The sequence below is a fragment of the Sycon ciliatum genome, chromosome 3 (genome assembly GCF_964019385.1).
Source record: "Sycon ciliatum chromosome 3, ocSycCili1.1, whole genome shotgun sequence".
Lineage (NCBI taxonomy): Eukaryota > Metazoa > Porifera > Calcarea > Leucosolenida > Sycettidae > Sycon > Sycon ciliatum.
The window spans coordinates 16548830-16568811 of NC_088645.1; the positions used below are offsets into that span (position 1 = coordinate 16548830).

The 19982-nt window shown below is 46.4% G+C and overlaps 1 protein-coding gene across 2 annotated transcripts in view; it reads right to left on the minus strand.

The window, feature by feature from the left end:
- Positions 1-17822: 17822 nt before the first annotated feature.
- The window catches only part of LOC135811578 (uncharacterized), a 156464-nt gene continuing 154304 nt past the window's right edge, over positions 17823-19982 (minus strand). For both annotated transcript variants that reach the window (XM_065324806.1, XM_065324808.1), the window contains one exon: positions 17823-18602. In XM_065324806.1, the coding sequence (XP_065180878.1) occupies positions 18357-18602 (246 nt within the window). In that variant the 3' untranslated portion in view covers positions 17823-18356. The remainder of the gene's footprint in view (positions 18603-19982) is intronic.

Genomic DNA, 19982 nt, shown 5'->3' on the forward strand with positions numbered 1-19982 from the left:
GCACAGGTTTGCAACCACGTACAGGCCCTAGTCTAACTCAGCGCTCGCCCCTCTGCAGACAGCATACAGCCATACTGTCAAATGAACGGATGACATCGGCAGTGATATTATTATTATAGCCTGAAGGCTGTGCTGCTATCTACTATAGTAGATGGCCGTACATGACAATCGTAGTACAATACTCAAGACAATAGATCTACTGCCAGTCACAGTCTGGCACACAGTGTCAACCCTTTTACCAACCACGCGTGCGGGGTCTCACCAGCTTTCATCGGTTTGTAGAACTAGAAGATACTATTGCATTGTAGATCATGTGGGTATGACAGATTGCAGTCGGAAAATGACATTTTGACTGTAATCTGTCATACCCACATGATCTTGAATTATTTGAAATGCAGTCTCTGGATTTTACACAAGAGGGATTGGAAGCTAGCTGTGTCGCAACTCTGACTCTGAGTTGAGTTCTCTGGAATTATTTGTAAGTATAATGTCCTATTACAGCTTAGGACGTTAGGTGCATGTACAATGCAAGCCTGAGGTGAAGTGAAGTGGCAGAGTCGTACACTGATCGTGAATCTGTATCGTCCCACGCCTCCTCCTGCTAAAACAGTTGCTTGCGTTCGTATAAAAGTACTGTTACTTGCTCTCGTAAAGTTGTAGCTCGAAGTACATGTACATGTACATGACATGAAACTGTGTTATGTACAATGTATACATGTACATGTAATGAGCTCCACTCGAGTCGTAGTCTCGTAGAGTGTACAGTCATGTACATGTAGATTGGCTCAACGAAAAGAATTGTCTTGATGAATGGATGGATTTTCAATTATCCGTCCTGAGAGGCAGCATCGCTTGCAACCTATCCCGGACAACGCACAATGGCGACAAGTAGCTGGCATCGGCATGAAGCGATTGACGTCCACCACCCACCAAAGGCCAGACGCACAATGATGTGCTCAGGTGATTGTTTGACTGACACGACAATAGAAAAGATAATAGCTCATAGTATTTTGTCATTGATTCTGAGAATTGACGTCGTTGTGCCTAACAGTTGAACAATGGTTCGTGCCACATACTAGTACTAAAAGCCAGTGGGTGCTAGTGGAGCCATCAGATGACAAGCTAAACACACCCACAGCCCAAACTGTAAGGAAAACTATTCACTGCGACTGTGTACAAATGAGATTGTTGCGACGTGTGCATTGCTTGTTCTAACTGCATCATCAAGTTGTTTGAGCAACCAACTCCTCACGTCGATGATAGACTTTTGGGGTTCGATTTCCGCGTAGATCGCTGGACAGGTGGCATTGAGTTTGAGTCCATCCAGACAGGCCAGGTTATGTAACACGATACTATTGGATTGAGTCAGATATTTTGTGACTTGTACCGTTTGTCAATGCTAGTACAATATTGAAATTGTCAATGAAGTTATTTTTCAGTCTGTTCTGTTGAGAATGTGAGAGCCAGGCGGAAAGAGTTGAGTGGATTCTAGAAGCGGGATATCTTTGCTGGACCTGAGGCTGCCCATTGGCAGTTGAATAGGTGTGCCAGAGTCTCCTTGTGTTTCGGTTGTCCCCCATATTGCCAGTAACGATTGGTCCAGAGTCACCCTTTATAGTCTAGGGCCCTTTATTGATATGACTGTCAGCCTGGGGCGGGGGCATACCATACGGCATTATTATAGATTGTGCTGGTTTCATCCTTGAACAGCTGGCTGAGGAGAGTGCATCAGGTCTTCGGGTGAAGTCGGAATCAGCTTCAAGTTAGTAGTCAGGGTGCTTCTTGCAGGGTCCGCATGATGTACGCCTCTGTTTCTTTCCGGATCCTTCTTTATTGCTCTGTTCCAGAACCTTCTAAGCTGAGGGAGAAAGCATCGGTCATTGAGGATCTACCGTGGCTGAGGTGAATGTGTTCTGATCTGCCACCCTGGCATAACACATCGCTCTCCATGGAACTCATAGCTAAAGGATCCACGACATCAAATTGATAACCAGCCATGGCAGTAGCGTGCATCTTGAGAAAGTCTCGTAGAAAGAAGAAGTGCCACGGGTGTGTATGGGCACTTCGAAGTATGTGTGTTGTCCTGGTAGCTTAATGGATATGGCACTGACCCTGTGAGACAGCAGCAATGTACTCAAATGCCACCCTTAGATCCGTTGTTATGCTAGCATGATGCGCATTTGTGGATAAGTGTTTTGCCTGTTTCCAGCCTGCCATCGGCCTGTCGTCAAGGACCTTTTCTTTTTCAGTGTGCATGTGTCGTCCAAGTCCTAGTACGGATTGCACTAGAATGCCTAACTGCAAGTATACGATATACATGTATGTCCTAGTACGGATTGCACTAGAATGCCTAACTGCAAGTATACGATAATATCGATGGTGTCTAAATACCGGACACGACTAGTATTCTCTAATAGAACAGGTATTTCATATGCTCACATCTGCTTTAATAGTCCGCTTTAGAGCAGTTATACATGTATGTGGGATTGCCAAGCACATAGCCAGAATGAGTGACAAACAGATCTATGCTTTTATGGAAAACACTAACCTCAGTTAGTTCTTGAATCGGAGTTAGTACTATTCTGTGTGGTGTTGATGTGCCAGACGATGTGGAAACATTTGTCTGCATGAGTGTCTCCAGCTTGTAACCTATCATCTATTAATTTTAATGTCGACGGTATTTCTCAGATCACTCTTGCGTCCTATCACTTAGCTTTGCTTCAATGAGATCAGCTCCACGTCGTGAGATATGTAGTGTGTTTGCTTGGCTGGCTTACCTTACATCTTCATCCAGGCCAATACAATCATGACCTTGTAGTTTTGTATGTTCCTGTGTGTGTGTGTGTGCGTGTGTGCGTGTGTGTGTGTATGCGTGTGTGTATATGTGTACGTGCGTATGACTTTTAAAGCCACATGGACAGGCTAAAGTTGCAAAATAGATATGTTTCACTCTGTGACAAGTCACGGAAACTCAATGCGGGTATTTGAGAATTTGTGTTCTTTGCCTTCACATATCCCACCAGTATTAAATACTATTTAATTTTGTAGATGTTTTGCTGTGCACTCACCAAAATCACTTGAAAGTGTGGGAGTTTTCAAGAAGGTCTACTGCCAAGTTCAGTTGCTACTCGCCTGGTATTTACGACTCTTCTTTGAGTGTTCCGTGACATAGTCATGTTATCGCTGTTAATCTGCAAACACACGGTGCCACAAACTCTAATCCCGATCCATGTATACTCCAAGTCAGGCAGAATCTCCCAGTCTCTATTGATGCTATGATGCAATTCCATGTGCAAAGCAACAAGTGAAGGAAATTAAGCATCGCATGCTACTGAACAGGATTTAATGTTCAGGAAAAGTACTGAAGTACTGTTGATGTTACAATGGTCCACCTGTGCGCACTAACAGTACATGAAACAGTTCTTACACACTACCCAAATTATTCAAAGTCCATCTTATTCATCATGGCCCGCCGCCCCAAATTTGGTTAACTGGCGTAAGTTCAGGATAAGCTGTTTGGTGCCTAGCAGAATTCACACCCTGACTAGGTCAATGTATAAATTATGTAGTGTCTTCTGTTCACTGTACTGCATGCCTTGTGAGTAGTGTCCCAGTGTTGTGCTAGTCAAGTGATCTTGGGGCCTGCATTTCTCCGTGCACATTTTCCAAACATATCTCATTTTGAATAACCTGAAGCTTCTACGCCCTCTGGCTTGCTTCCTTGACTTCTTGAGATTTGATTGTCCAATGGTACATGTAGATCAACAGGCATGTGGAGAACATTATGTGTATTGATTTCTGGGACTGATTCAGTAGCCCGACAATATTGATCTCTTCCAGTTCCAGTGCTTACTGCATGGGTTGCTCCATATCTTACAGGTAGTTACACGGCTGTGTTTACTTGAAAGTAATGACCATGTATAGTGTAATGTGTTCATACATGTACAGTAGTTCCCAGCCCGCATACTGTAGCTCTGTAGTCTAACTTACTCTAACTTACTCTAAGAAAAGACCTGTCTAGAGCCTAGACTCGCCTAGAGGAGGTTTGGCATTATGGTGCAAACACGTGCACAGACTGGTACGCTCTGTACCAGGAAGAACGAAGACCCACTCACTCAGTGAAACGTTCAATCAATCATCATTAATTATCCACAGGCCGTTACCCAATAGGTTTCTTGAGGACACTCTTTGCTGACTTATAGAGATTAATCCGCATATTCACTGATACTGATCATGACATGAGATGTGTCCGTGACTGTGAGCCAGCCTGGGAATTGCCCCTATTTCACCACCCCGCGTTTAGAGGCGATGTTTGAAGTGGATCGCATATCGAGATGACCATGGCAATAAATAGACGGCATGCGTAGAATAAAATAACTTTATGTTAATTTTATAGTCGCACGACACACGTAAAATGATACTGCATCTTTCACATTCTTGCATGCAATCAATCGCGCACACTTACTGTTTTTCGTCGTCCGCCATGTAGATCTACTGTACATGACTGAGTACAATGAATGATTATGTAAGTATCAAAACATCACCCATGCCCATGGACCACAATGGAGCACCGCCTACCGACTGTGCATTGTACAGGCGCAGGCGGTAAAAGAGGGAAAACACCAAACACCATCACCGATGTCCGTGCCTTGCACGGCGCAGACGTCAATCATCAAGACTCAAGTGCTGGGAATCCTGTAGCGCTAGCGCTAGCCCCTGTTTACTGTGTACTGGAGAGGACTAGCCTGGCCCTACTTCAAACTTGTACTTGTACTTTGTAGGGTAGAGAGTAGAGGTACTAGCCTAGGTACATTGTACATTGTAGATCTGCTACGGTCTACCTATGAGTATGAGTATGACCTTCAATGCCATGCTACGGGTATCAGCCTAGCTCGGCAGGGGTCTGTGGCAGTTTTGTCTACACTTGAACGCTGAGCTGAAGTGATCAGTATGTAGGCTTTGTAGCACACATTTGGAGTCAGAGTATATGTACTAGTAATGCGGGGGGGGCTCTCCATCGAGCAAGATTCGATTCATCTTCAGGAGCAGTTCCGAGACATGTAATGGACAACAGCACATCAAGACAATCATCATTTTCAAATACATCTCCTCCTGACTGCTTTGATTTTATAGCCAAGTCAGGGATGGTGAAAAGCAAGACGATCATTCTAAACAGCTTCCAATATTGGTAAGCTAAAGTGCGGCAGTACAATGTCATGTTGAATTGCTTGACAATCATGTTGTTTTGTAGTCGTGCTCGGAAAAATAGGCTCTACACGTTCAACTTGTTGTTGTTGTTGTACAAGTTTATTTAACGTCGCACCACAAACAGGCGATTTCGCCTCCTTTGATACATGTGGACGACAGAAGGAATGAGAGAGAGGGGGGGGGGGGGACAGAAGTACGGAGAGAGGAAGGGTAGAAATAAAAAAGCAAATCAACCTCAGGGCTACACCAAAGCAAAAACGGAATAGGGACATACTATATACAAAATAGCTTCATATAATTATATATTGCAAAACACGTTTACTATTCTTCAGTCCGCTATACCACAGAAACGCACTAGCCGAAAAACATTTAAACGGAGCCATGATACGCTTTTAGCAGGACACAGAACTCAAGGTGGCTGGGCTCGGAACGGAGATCAGGCGGGAGCTGGTTCCACAGGACTGCGCCGATGAACTGCATGGTCGCTCGACCCGCAGGACCGGGCCAAAATGGTACTCGAACGAGGTGATGTGCTGCTCCCTGAGTGCGGTCACCAGTAACTCTCACGAAGAAGCTGGTGAAGAGGGAGCTAGCTCGGGAGAACAGACAACGACGGACAAAGATGAGGAGCTTAATGTTAAACATGTCCTCCAGGGTGGTGAGGCGGAGCTGTTCAAAGATCGGGCTCGTGCGCGACCACGGTGGCAGACCGAATAAGCCGCGGATAGCGCACTTCGTTAGACGTGTGATCCATGTTGCCAATTTGAAGCGACGGATAAAAGGCGTTGGAAGCGTACGACAACCTACCCTGGATCATCGACCTGTAAAACAGGATCTTTGACGGCAGGGTGAGGCTTCGGCGGCTCCGCCACAGCGCACCTACTGACTTCCGCACCTGCTGGATTGTGTGATTGACGTGAGGCTCCCAGGAGAGCTGCCCATCTACCATTACCATGATAACGCCCAGGTACCGCGCTTGTTCCACAACTGCAAGGGCTGCATTCCCACAGCGAATTCGAATGTTATCTGTGTCAGGGGCTGGGCCTATAATAGTATTGGGGTAATCAACAGAACTTCAAGTAAAACTAGTAGATCATCTAGTACTAGTCACAGTAGTGTGAACCAACCGTAACTCAACTAACTGGCCTAAGTAACCAACCCTACCTGCACCTACACACTGTGCGACTGCACATGTACTGACTTAGTACTGTTACATGTAGACAAACATCAACGGTTCGAGATGTCGCCGATTATTGTCGGTGCAGGACGCGCCTTGAATTTGTAATCGCATGCAGATGCGAATAATTAAATTTACGTCCCCATTACGAAGTAGTGGTTGCGACTTCGGCGATGACTTGTAAGAAAGGGTTTGCTCCCCACACCCATTACATTTTCATTATTGCTATCAAAAAGAAACTTTCTCTTGGATAATTTCAGATTGTAGAATACCTTTCAAGGCCTTTGTGGCAATGAAGCTGTCCGGGCGCTAGTGTGTTTGGCCGGTATTTGAATTATCGAGAAGGATGTCGCGTCGGGTCCGAGGCGGGGGCGCAAGCCGCTACTCTCCCGGAGTTCTAGCGGCTTCCTCGCCGAAAGTGGCTATCCGGCGCGATGGCGCAGAACAGCGTCAAATACAAACTGGAAATGCTGTTGGTAACACTGCCGCAGGCCGTCGCGCTGTCTTGCAGAGAGATATTAGCACGGTTGAGCTGATGCACTCAGTCTCAGGTCCAGCCACTGCCCCGCCTAGTAAAGGAGGTACGTATGGAGTCCTCGAAATGAATCGAGCTTGTGCAATGTCTTCTATAATTGTAATTTCTCAAGGTACTGCTGAGACGTCCACTCAATTTACAACTGTGCCTCCCTTTATAGCGTCATTTGACGATGTTTGGCTTATTTCCCCCTTGAAGCAACAAGGTTGAGGCGGAAAATGCAGTCCACTGAAGATCATAATAACTATGTCCCTAAAACGGGCTCAAGCTACTGATAGATGCCAAGATGAGTATTTGAAGTGATCAGCCAAGTGTCTCTTCACATGTTTGGTTTCAGCGTGATACATGGAGAAGACTTGCTGGTCATTGTTTATCCGCTCCTAGATGCTCACCATCATAGGCCCTGGCCCAAAGAATTTAGTAGGACAGGCTCCCTGATAACCTTCAGTATGACACGGCACAGCCTCCAGCAATCAATTAAAAGCATGTGACTTACTCAAGTGGTCACTTCTCTCTGTGCATGTGCTGTGATGTACATACATGTACATAGAGTGAAGTGGTGGGCAGGCTTGGGCATCTGCTAGCCACAATGGTGGATACTTCCCAGCATGAGCAAAATTAATAATTCCCCATGGCTTACTATTGTAATCTCATTATGCTGTGTCATGCACTCCAGCACAGTGTGTACAGGATATGCACACTAGCACAGTGTGTACAGGATATGCACACTAGCACAGTGTGTACAGGATATGCACTCTAGCACGGCATGTACAAAATATGCACTCTAGCACGGCATGTACAGGATATGACAATACCTACATGAGTATGGGTGGATAGTGCATCTCTGCATCTATACTGTTGTGGATCGCACAACAATATTACGAAAATTAATGGCTCCTCAGAATGAGTGGCAGAGTAACATCCCCCCCGCACACACACACACACACACACACACACACACACACACACACACACACACACACACACACACACACACACACACACACACACACACACACACACACACACACACACACACACACACACACACACACACACACACACACACACACACACACACACACACACACACACACACACACACACACACACACACACACACACACACACACACACACACACACACACACACACACACACACACACACACACACACACACACACACACACACACACACACACACACACACACACACACACACACACACACACACACACACACACACACACACACACACACACACACACACACACACACACACACACACACACACACACACACACACACACACACACACACACACACACACACACACACACACACACACACACACACACACACACACACACACACACACACACACACACACACACACATCATGTACCATGTACATGTATATGCCCGTCGCAAGAGAATCACGCAAATCTGCAAATGCACTGGAAGTGCACCCACAGATTTTCTCTTTATAGCAACGATAGCGGGTCTGATTCTGAATGAAACAGATCAAGACAAGCGCCAGATAGCTGTCTAATCCACACAACTGGCGAAGCTATGTGAATCCCCCCCCCCCCCCCAATGCACACCTGGTCTACATCACACGGAGGACATTGAAATACATGTAGGACGGCCAAGACAGTTACCTATGTACACCCTACACCTGCTGGGGTAACCAGTATAGACAATATGCTGCTCTGATAGAAGCAAACACTAGATGCACTGGTACCTTGAACTTGAGGTGAAATTGGAGTTACTTTACCAACCACCCTCGGCAACTGGACATTGGGAACCCAGGGCCAACAGGCATACCAACAACCTCGGCCATGAAAGCTCTAGTAACGACACACTGGACTGTGGAGCCGAAACTACTAGTCCAACTTGCAAATTCTTTGGCAAGAAGGCAGCCTTCTGATAGGTTGGCTACACACAAACACACACACACACACACACACACAACTATGGTATTGACCGTACCACTATTTACCCAGGAACCGCGTGAATCAGTAAAATGCACTGATTTGGACTCTGATTTGTGAAAAATATCTGCAGATCCACCCACCCCATGAAAGTGTACCTCATTTGGGTAACCGTACCACTGTAAAATGGCTTCCGACTCCACTGTGCTGTCCCTGCTGGAACTTGCGGCAATATTCTCGAAAGCTTGAGCAAGAATTTGCGGCAGAAAGCAACAAAAATATGCGGCGAAAAGTGCTGATGCACTAAATGTATACGAATGTGTACTTCGGTACATTGGAGCGAATATACATTGTATTGCTGGCAACGAATACTCTGCTTGAGCAGTGCATCAGACACAGTGGTGTTTTGCGAACACCCTATCACAAAGCAAGCGTTGGTGTACGGCTTAAACAACATGTAACACAAGGAAAAAAGGAAGAAGAGATTTTGGTAAGCATCCCATTTGATACGATAGCAACAAAGCACTTCAACAATGGTGCATGATTCTTACTGCCGACACTCTCTACTTTTTCTTGTCATACTGTGCAGGTATCTCGAGATGGCAAGGTGGAGTTCCTTCGCTCAGTGTTAACACATGGTGGTGGAGGAAGTGCAGATTTAACCGATTCAGGCGGTGGCAGTATAAGAAGGTTGCATGATGTGATCAACAGTTTGGACGTTCACAGCTATGCTCCTCTGCATCATGCCGCACGTTACGGCTGTGTGCACATTATCAACTTGCTCCTAGACCACGGCGCTGGTAAGTGTGGAGCAATGTCTTGCTCCTCTTGCTGATTTCATGTTCCTCTGCTCTGCTCTACTCTTTCTTTCTTTCTGCTTGTTTGTTTTTGATCTGTCTATAGCCTCCCCAACTCATCATCTCTGCTATTTCATTGGTTCTGGCCATGACTTTATGCCAAGATACTGGTGCTAAGGTGTGTTATCCATGTGAAGTGTATAGGTCACTTTAGCCACCAAACCACATAGAGTGTAGAGTGAGAAAATTAATGTTTGAGTGATATGAGTAGTGTTTGCATTTTGATTACGTAGTTGTTTTTGTACAGGGAGATGAGAGCCGAACGCCACTGTACTTGGCGAGCAAGTACAATCACGCTAGTGCTGTGACAGTCCTGCTGCACAGAGGTGCAGACTTACTACTGGCTGATGTGTATAGTCTGCTGCCCATGCACGTTGCAGCACGTCGAGGTCACTGCCAAGTTGTGCAGGTGACGTGAGGAATTGCATTGTGACGTCAGTATTATGTCAGTATGATGTCATTCGTCCTTAATTGACAGGAAGGACATCCATTTTAAATTTTGAAGGTGAAGGGCGGAGTGATAGGTACTAGTAACAGCATGGCTGGCATTGCCAATGTCTAGAGGCAAAGTTGCTCCTCAGTATACTCTATGTGCCAATGAACAATGCTGAATGACCATACTATGGAAGTCAGACCATTTTATCTGTACATGCTTGTTTTTCATAAATTCTATGCATGGGCTAAAAAACTGGAGAACTGAAACTTGCACTGAGCAATATTCGCTCAGTCATGTTTTGATGCGTAATTCTCCAACCGATGGTCTTCTGATTGGCGAAAAGACCAGGTAAACAAAGACTGTTGATATGAAGGAAGACAGGTTTAGAATGTGGACCATGGCTTTTCATCTTACGATGGCCTTGATCAAATTCAGATATTGTTCTGAAACCGTGACTATCACTTCGAAGGACAATGGTAGTTTTCATTATTTTTCTTCTATCTGGGGTATTGGGCCGGTGTGGGGTGGGGCCGGTTTCTGGGGTATTGGGCCGAGGTGGGGGTGGGGGTAGTTTCTGGGGTATTGGGCCGAGGTGGGGTGGGGGTGGTTTCTGGGGTATTGGGCCGGGGTGGGGTGGGGTTGGTATGTATGGAGAATTTTGGTAAAATTTTGACGACACACATGCTGGTATGGTATTTTTAATAGGGCCGAAACTATTTTCATTAACCATTTGCTGATCGCTAAGGACGTTATCGATTATCGTTAGCTGTCACTAACGATATAGCGATACGTAATGCACTACATGTGTAGTATCCCTGCCCGACCAATACGGAAGCAGTACGGAACTAATACGGAGCTTTGCCTGATGTGTATTTAGTGTATCTCCGTATGTAAGCGTACGGCGTCTGCTGCATATAAGCGGCTGCGCATTTCCGTTTTGATGAAGATGAGATTTTGATAATAACGAGCTATTCAACCTCCAGGTGTGCACCGGAGAGAAAGTCAGTTATTTTGCCGCTTCTTCTTTCACTAATAATTATATCTCAGGTGTGTACCTGAAAGAAGTAGAATAAAAGTAATTATTGTTGATTTCACCGCGCCTACCACTCGGCTACCCATTACATTGGTGGCAGCGGTGTGTTTTTGTAAAATAAAACAACGTGATTCGACCCCAGACCCCCATGGCTCAACCCGCTGCAGCTCCGTGCGACGAATTAAGATAAGAATCATGTTTCTTGCCTTCCTGGGCTTGGCTCTGCTTATTAGCCTGCAGCACAGTCAGGGTGCTAGCGTGGATCACCCTTCTTTCCGCACGGCACTCACTGGACACTCCGATGGCGATTCCAAGCGACCCGCTACCTATACTACCTGTGGTGATGGCGAAGCTGATGAGGACGACAAAAGGCAGGCTGCTGCCCAAGACAAGGAGGGTATTCCCCAAGACCAGCAGCGTTTGATTTTCGCCGGCACGCAGGAGCCCACTCTTCACTTGGTTCTTCGCCTCCGTGGTGGGAAGCAGATTTTCGTCAACACTCTTCCTGGCTAGACCATCACTCCTTACGTCGCGCAAAGCGATGCTATCGACAATGTGAAGACCACGTTCAAGACGAGGAGGGAGGTCATTTGTCTGACGCCGAGCTAGCCGCTCTGAGTGACCGGCTCAACCAAGATGAAGATAAAACCTGGCTTGCCCTCCGCCGTAGCTCCAGCCGCTAACGCTAACGCTGATTCTAGGTATGGCATTTTCTTTCCTCTCTTCCTTCAGTCTCCCTGTTCTTTTCAGTCTTCCTTTATGCGAGTGTGTGAATCCAGTTTAGTTTGGTAGGCGTCTGATCATGGTGAGCCACGGCTTACCCAGCTAACGTGGGACAATGTGTGTGACAACGCCCCTTATAGTTATATTGTATTCAGTTCGGTTTTTGAACTGCGATGTTCCTGGCGGGTTGTGCCAGCGTAGTGCAGCAAGAGTGCTGTGGTTTCAGGTCCTATTTGAGGACAGTTCTTTCCCTTTTGACCCCGTGAGATCGTGTGAACCTGGTGTGCTTTTACTTCTATTTTATGATTTGTTATCAGTTCATTTCTTCTGTCTACTCTAAACGTTATCATTTCCGATATAATTTGCCATCTTCCGGTTGACGCTGTGTTCATAACTCTTCACTAATTTTTTGAAAATCACGAGGGCGTGATTATCTGTAGGAAGGGAGGGTGTAGTATCCCTGCCCGACCAATACGGAAGCAGTACGGAACTAATACGGAGCTTTGCCTGATGTGTATTTAGTGTATCTCCGTATGTAAGCGTACGGCGTCTGCTGCATATAAGCGGCTGCGCATTTCTGTTTTGATGAAGATGAGATTTTGATAATAACGAGCTATTCAACCTCCAGGTGTGCACCGGAGAGAAAGTCAGTTATTTTGCCGCTTCTTCTTTCACTAATAATTATATCTCAGGTGTGTACCTGAAAGAAGTAGAATAAAAGTAATTATTGTTGATTTCACCGCGCCTACCACTCGGCTACCCATTACACATGTATGTACATGAGCGTTTGTAAGGTGCTAGAATGCATGTAACCTTACTGTTAGTGCTGCGTGCATGCTGTGACGGGTTCGGACCGCGCTGTTCACTGACGTGTCGCACGTTTAGTAGAGCTGTACTACATTGTAAACTGGTAGTTGGCAGTTAGGCCACACCAAGTTATTTCATTGTTTCTCGTCACCTGAAAATCTCAAAAGGAACGCGGGCGGGCGGAAAAAAAACAAAATAGGGTTTGAAAAACAAAAACTGCTATTTACACTACAAAGGCCCAATTTATGACCTAAAATCAGACTATACACCACGCGTGACAGTCACTGTCAATTTCAACTTCACAGTGCTTGTAGTCCGCAATGCCGCAAGTTTACCGATGCCCGGAACACTGTCAGTCCAAAACGGTGCACTGTCATGCACTGTCTTGACTTGTACCGGAACTGTGTGTAGCAAAGAAGACGACCAGGTCGTGTGGTGGTGTGGTACTTGAACTACCGGTATGCGTACATACACGGTGCAAAAGTCGTCCTTCGGTTCGTGCACTAGCACTGCACTCCAGATTTGACGCCGCGCGTACTTTTACAACGCCTTTTTATGCGTGTTTACCGGGACGCGAGATTTTTTTTTGGTCCAATCCTCAAGAAAGGTACGCGCGCGGTGACGAGAAACAATGAAAAAACTTGGTGTGGCCTTAGTGGGTACACTGGCCCAGTGTGTGGACTGCTGTCCCATTACAGCTACACTCGGCTACAACTGCCGAATGCTGGATTGAAATATCGTTATATCGATATATCGGTCGTTAAGCTAACGGTGTTATCGTTAAGCAGTTTTTGCATATTGCTTCAGCCCTAGTTAAAATGAAAAGAAAGTAAAAGCATGCTTGTTGATGATGCACAGTAAAACGTACCCTAACCGGAATCACTTGGTGTAGAGGAAACTGTCCTGATATAACAGATCACCTCTCGATCCAGGGATGCACGTTCGATCTGCAGCACTTTGGTGCATGAACATGTTTCCGGTCAATACAGGACTGCACTCGGTACAGGGTCCGGCAAAGCACAGGTTTACTCTACTACAGCGCTACTCAATGAAATCCGATTAAAGGGCAAGTTATAGGAAGTTAAGGCAAAAATCAAAATTTCACCAGTTGTAGTCTTCGGGGTGCTGAGTCGAATGGTCTTGGTCCGAGAAAGCTGAGACGCTCCCTTCCTACTTGAATCCCAATCGAACTCGCGCACTTCCACCGAAACTGGGTGACTGCGCCCTACTAGATGGGGATTTGTATGCAAAATGTCACTAAAAGCGCCATTTCGTTCTTATAAAAGCACGGATGACCGCGATTGGCCCATCTGTTGTAGTCTTTGGACGCTGAGTTGACTGGTTTTGGTCCGAAACAGCTGCGATGCAGCGTTCGGCCCTTATTCCCAATCAAACATGGTTGAACAAGCGGTCACGTGCTCCTGCGTACACCAGTTACCTGGTCACCACGCCAGTAGGCGAAAATTTTCACACCAAGGTTCAACTCAAAGGTTCAAAGGTTCAACTCGATTGACAGAAACGCGCCCAAACATGCTGTAAGTATAGTTGTGGCCTGCAGGCACGGTGACCAGGTGACGGGTGTACACACGAGCACGTGACCGCTTGTTCAGCCATGTTCGATTGGGAATAAGGGCTGAACGCTACATCGCAGCCTTTTCGGACCAAAACCAGTTAACTCAGCGTCCAACAGACTACAACGTATAGGCCAGTCGCGGTCATCCGTGCTTTTATAAGAACGAAATGGCGCTTTTAGTGACATTTTGCATACAAATCCCCATCTAGTAGCCTAGTAGTAGGACACAGTCACCCAGTTTCGGTGGAAGTGCGCGATTTCGATTGGAATTAAAGAAGGAAGGGAGCGTCTCAGCTGCGTCGGACCAAGACCATTTGACTCAGCACCCCTAAGACTACAACTGGTGAAATTTTGATTTTAGGCTTAACTTCCCCTTTAAGGCCAGTGAATAGCACGCCAGCCCAAGACCTGCGAACACTGTGATGTGAACTGCTACAGTACAGGGTGCAAACTTGATGATTCGTGCCATCGAATTTCATTGAGCAGCACTATCGTATGGTATTGGGTGTTGAATCACCATTGAATATTATCAATGCTTCTTACTGTACTGTATTGATGTGTTTGTGTGCTGTTGTTACACATGTGCAGTATCTGTTAAAGGAGGGAGAGAAATGTGTGAACGCATGTGACAATAACCACATGTCCCCGCTTTATCACAGCTGTGTCTCTGGTAGTGTGGAGACAACGAAGTTACTGGTAATATACATGTGCATGTTAACATGTGCCTTCGCAAACGGTGGTGGCTAGGGTCTGGATATGTGCGTGTTTGTCTGCTGGTTATGCTTGGATCTAGTTGGGTGTGGTATGGTGAACGTGCGTCTGCAAGAGGGACGACTTGACCCGGTTTTAACTTTTAATGGTATGCAGTGTATAAATGTGTATGTTTTTGGAGAGGGGTGGGGGTGGGGTGGGCGGGGGTTGGTGGAGCGGTGTTATGTATGCTAAGAATGTGTACCGTTGTATACCCATGATGGGTGCTCAGAAATATGTTTTCCTGTGGTTTGTTTGTTGCCACCTGTGCAATTGAATCAGAATGTGAACCTTATGCTGCGCAACGTCAACCAATAAACCCCGTTCCACCTTGCGGCACTGGAAGGCCATGAGAACATTCTCAAACTCTTCATTGACAGGGGTAAGAGTTGTCTGCTTCTGCTTAGGGAATAACACCCCCCCCCCCCCCCTGGCCCACCTCTCCAACCCCACCCTCTCCCAAGAATAATTTGATCAATAATGACTTGATCAATAATGACTTGATAAAACGCTCACTAACAGCCTATACTGTGCGCTCTCATCGAGAGACATGCAAATGCTAGCAAGTAGGAAAATGCGCATTAGGCCAAACTAAATAAGGTGTGTGGTTCGACTAACATGGACATTTTTTTAACGGGCGGGCGGGCGGATTTTTTTTTTTTAATATATATATTTTAGTACATGTAAATACACTACTGCCTTCAGACACCCAGTACATCGGCATTATTACGCAGTGTTATGCCATACATGTTGTATAAAGGGATCACTGGCTAATACTTTGAAACATTGTGTAGCTCTGGAACGAGAAGAGAATAAGTTCAAGCGGTGACTCTGACTGTCCAAATCATCAAGCAAATGAAGAACGATGCGAGTTGAAAGTAAGTTCGGGAACTACTTCGAACTCAATCGAAGTACAAATTGTACAATGTACCGGTACATGTATTGCTAGTTTGGTGTCGGCGTGCACGAATACTGTACATGGGCTTTTTCCATCGACGCTTCCTGTGCTTGCTAACATGGAGCAGCAACTTACCGGTACAGGTGAAATATCGTTCCCAATACACGAGGAAAGTGAAATCTCGTCTGTCCTTCATCCCAAAACAGAAGGCCGTCCTTAATCTGGAACGAGGCAATCACTCTCAACCGGACGGTCACTTCAAAATAAGTCTCGCCAGTCTGCCGGTGGTCGTATCGAGTAGACGCTACTACCAGCACAAGTAAAGGCAGCAGTCTAGTCGTCCCACTCACTGCACTGCACTGCAGTACAACTACAAGTCAAGTCCAAAAGGAGCCGCCTGCGTCCGTAGACTCACGCTGCACAGCACGTAGACGTGGACGTGTTCAGTCCACGTGCGTACGTCAGATCACACGACAGCCCGCCGAAAAAAAGTTACGGTCGGGCTGAAAAATGTACGGTCGGTCGGGTGAGTCGAACCACAGACCTTCTTCAGTGTGGCCTTACAGTTATATGCACCATGAGAAAAAAATGGAGTAGGAGAAAAACAAAAGGGGTGAGAAGACACAATAGCAGGCGAAGAAGACAAGACAACGGCAAGTGGCTGGCTGCAGATGTGGAGACCTTAGCGCAAGACCACGCGGTGGGCGGTCGTCTCGTACGACGTGTCCATTCGGATGTTAATGAGGCGCAGTGTATAACATGTAAAACATAGAGACAGCAGAACACAGCAGTCAGGCAGTCAATCAGGGAAAAGAACAAATCGAACATCCATCGATACACTGTCACACAAACTTCAGAAGGGGAGAAACCCACAGGACTCTAACCTGACTAGAAAAACCTCGGCGCGGAGCCGGCATCAACATCGTTTTTTTCTGTATGATTTTTTATTTTATTTTACAAAACCCTCGGCTCGGAGCCGGCATAAGTGTCCCACACTTTTCCGATGGCGGAACATCGTGTCGTCCCACGACCCATAATATTTTTATTTTTATTTTATACTTCCCCGACAAACAAAACAAACACTGGAGCCCACCAGCTCACGAAGCGGACCGTGGCTCACCATGATCGGACATCCACAGGGCAAACTGGGCAGACCCGCAGGTCGACAAAAAACGAGAAAAACAAAATACGCTCACTGAAAGACTAAACCGAACTAAGCTGACAAACCAGACAGTTACACAACTACCCCCACGCGCACTGACAGCGCAGACTGACTGCAAAACCAAAAGGAATGACACAAGAACCGGATCGCCGTCACGAAGACCGACGATGTAGAAACGATAGCGCGAAAAGATAACAAGCAACAAAAACAAAACCCACGACGCAGATTGTGAAAATACTATATTGCCCCGACAAAACAGAACGACGTGGAAAGCACCCGGGCCCTGGGTGTGTCCGTGCAGTAATGCTGACGACAACAAAATAGGCAGGCAAGTGAATAAACTACAGCGAAAGCCATAACTGGGATTGACTCACCGGGTAGTTGTGCGCCTGACGAACGACCACTGTCTCCCAACATGTACCACTAAAGTAGGACGGGGCGAAGTCGAGTAGAGTATCCAGTAGAGTAGAGTATCCAGCAGAGTAGAGGCCAGGCTGGCGAACGCCTTTCCATCTCCATGGCAGTAGTAGCAATCTCGGTGAAGGGAGTTGAACGACGAGAGAAATAAAATAAAATGTCGAAAACGGCGAGCACAAACTGAAACCACGGCGCAAACGATCCCAGGGTCGTGGGCTGCGGAGGCAGTACCCCGCGTCGAGAGAACGTTGGGCGCCAATGAAGTAGGCTTCTCCCCCTGGCCCCCGCCACACAACAACGACTACTCTTGATCATATCTGCAATACTTATATTGTACCAAGAAATGACGAGGGCGCAGGAGGAGAGAGACAAACTTGGAGACGACAAAAAGGACAACGGGAAGACTCCCGGGGAAAAGACTCTAAGAAAACAACAAGAACAAGCAGTAATATTGCGACGACAAATCGAGACGACCAATCAGGGACTGATACGTACAGAACACATGACCAAGACCAAGACAACCAGACCACGGACGAATCACACACGACTCTCATTCCCAGACCAAACTAGCACTGCGCATGTACAGCATTCACTTGACAGTCACTCTCACACAGATGGAAGCACATCCTCACACTCTGACAACGCGTACTCTTGCATGCACCACATACCATAAACGTCACTCATCACACCACACTCGCGCGTACACCTAGACCATATACTGGACTCCACCAGACAAGAACCAAATACAACGACATGCGTAAATCATAGTCGTAACATAAATTCGCAACACATGCATTATCCGTTGATGCTGCCGAGTCCAATGACTGTGAAAGAATGACAGCACATTATGAAGGAATGTTACCACATGCTGCACAAGTCGGATAGTGGTCAATTATGATCTTCTGGCTGGCTACTATCTTCCTCAGTTTCTCTATTGTCTCTGCCTGTTCCTGGATTTTCTGCGAGTCCTCTGCAGCCTTCATCTTTGCCTTCTCTTTGCAACGCGCGGCTGCCACCCTATTTCGGTTGCGGCGTCTCTCTATTCTCTCTTGGTTTTTCACCTTTTGTTTGTTTTGGCTTAGGGCGGTCTCCTGCATAGATAAAAACATAAGCATGGGAAGAAGTACAAATTAGCAAGCGCTTTATACCATTATCATTGTGAGAAGGACTGCACCTCATTACCATCTGTTTCTATTGCCAATGTCGCCTTCCCAAAAAATGCATATACCCTATTTCTCCGAATATAAGTCGCACCTTTTTACACTTCATTTCAGGGTCAACAAAGGGGTGCCACGTATCGTCAAGCATGATTTACTACTGAAGTGAATATAATCAAAACGATAACGACATGTTGAGTCACCTCCACCGTTACACTGCACTCTTTGGCCGACTAGACCCTCCTGCACACAACCATCACCATTGCGAGGACACTTCCGTAGACGACATTGATAAACTCCTTCAGACAGCTGTTTCGCTAATACGTAGCTAGCTCATCAGTGAAGGTAGATGTTGAATGATTAAAATATAGACCAAACTGCTATTATTCAAGGTTTCCATAATACAAAACTGGCATAGCTGAGGTGGTAACGCGGGAAAGTGTGAAGTACTGTTCACGCGCATGGGACATCGATGCAGCGTCAGAAATTCGGAGCGGAAAATCAAAGATAAGGACATGAACCTGGAAATGGGGGGGGGGGGGGGACTCACAATTGAGTGCGACCTCTAATCGGGGAAATACGGCACATGTACATGTAATACTCATGTAGTGAATAGTGACGCTATGAAAACAATTGACTGTGCTGGCATGTCAACACACACACACACACACACACACACACACACACACACACACACACACACACACACACACACACACACACACACACACACACACACACACACACACACACACACACACACACACACACACACACACACACACACACACACACACACACACACACACACACACACACACACACACACACACACACACACACACACACACACACACACACACACACACACACACACACACACACACACACACACACACACACACACACACACACACACACACACACACACACACACACACACACACACACACACACACACACACACACACACACACACACACACACACACACACACACACACACACACACACACACACACACACACACACACACACACACACACACACACACACACACACACACACACACACACACACACACACACACACACACACACACACACACACACACACACACACACACACACACACACACACACACACACACACACACACACACACACACACACACACACACACACACACACACACACACACACACACACACACACACACACACACACACACACACACACACACACACACACACACACACACACACACACACACACACACACACACACACACACACACACACACACACACACACACA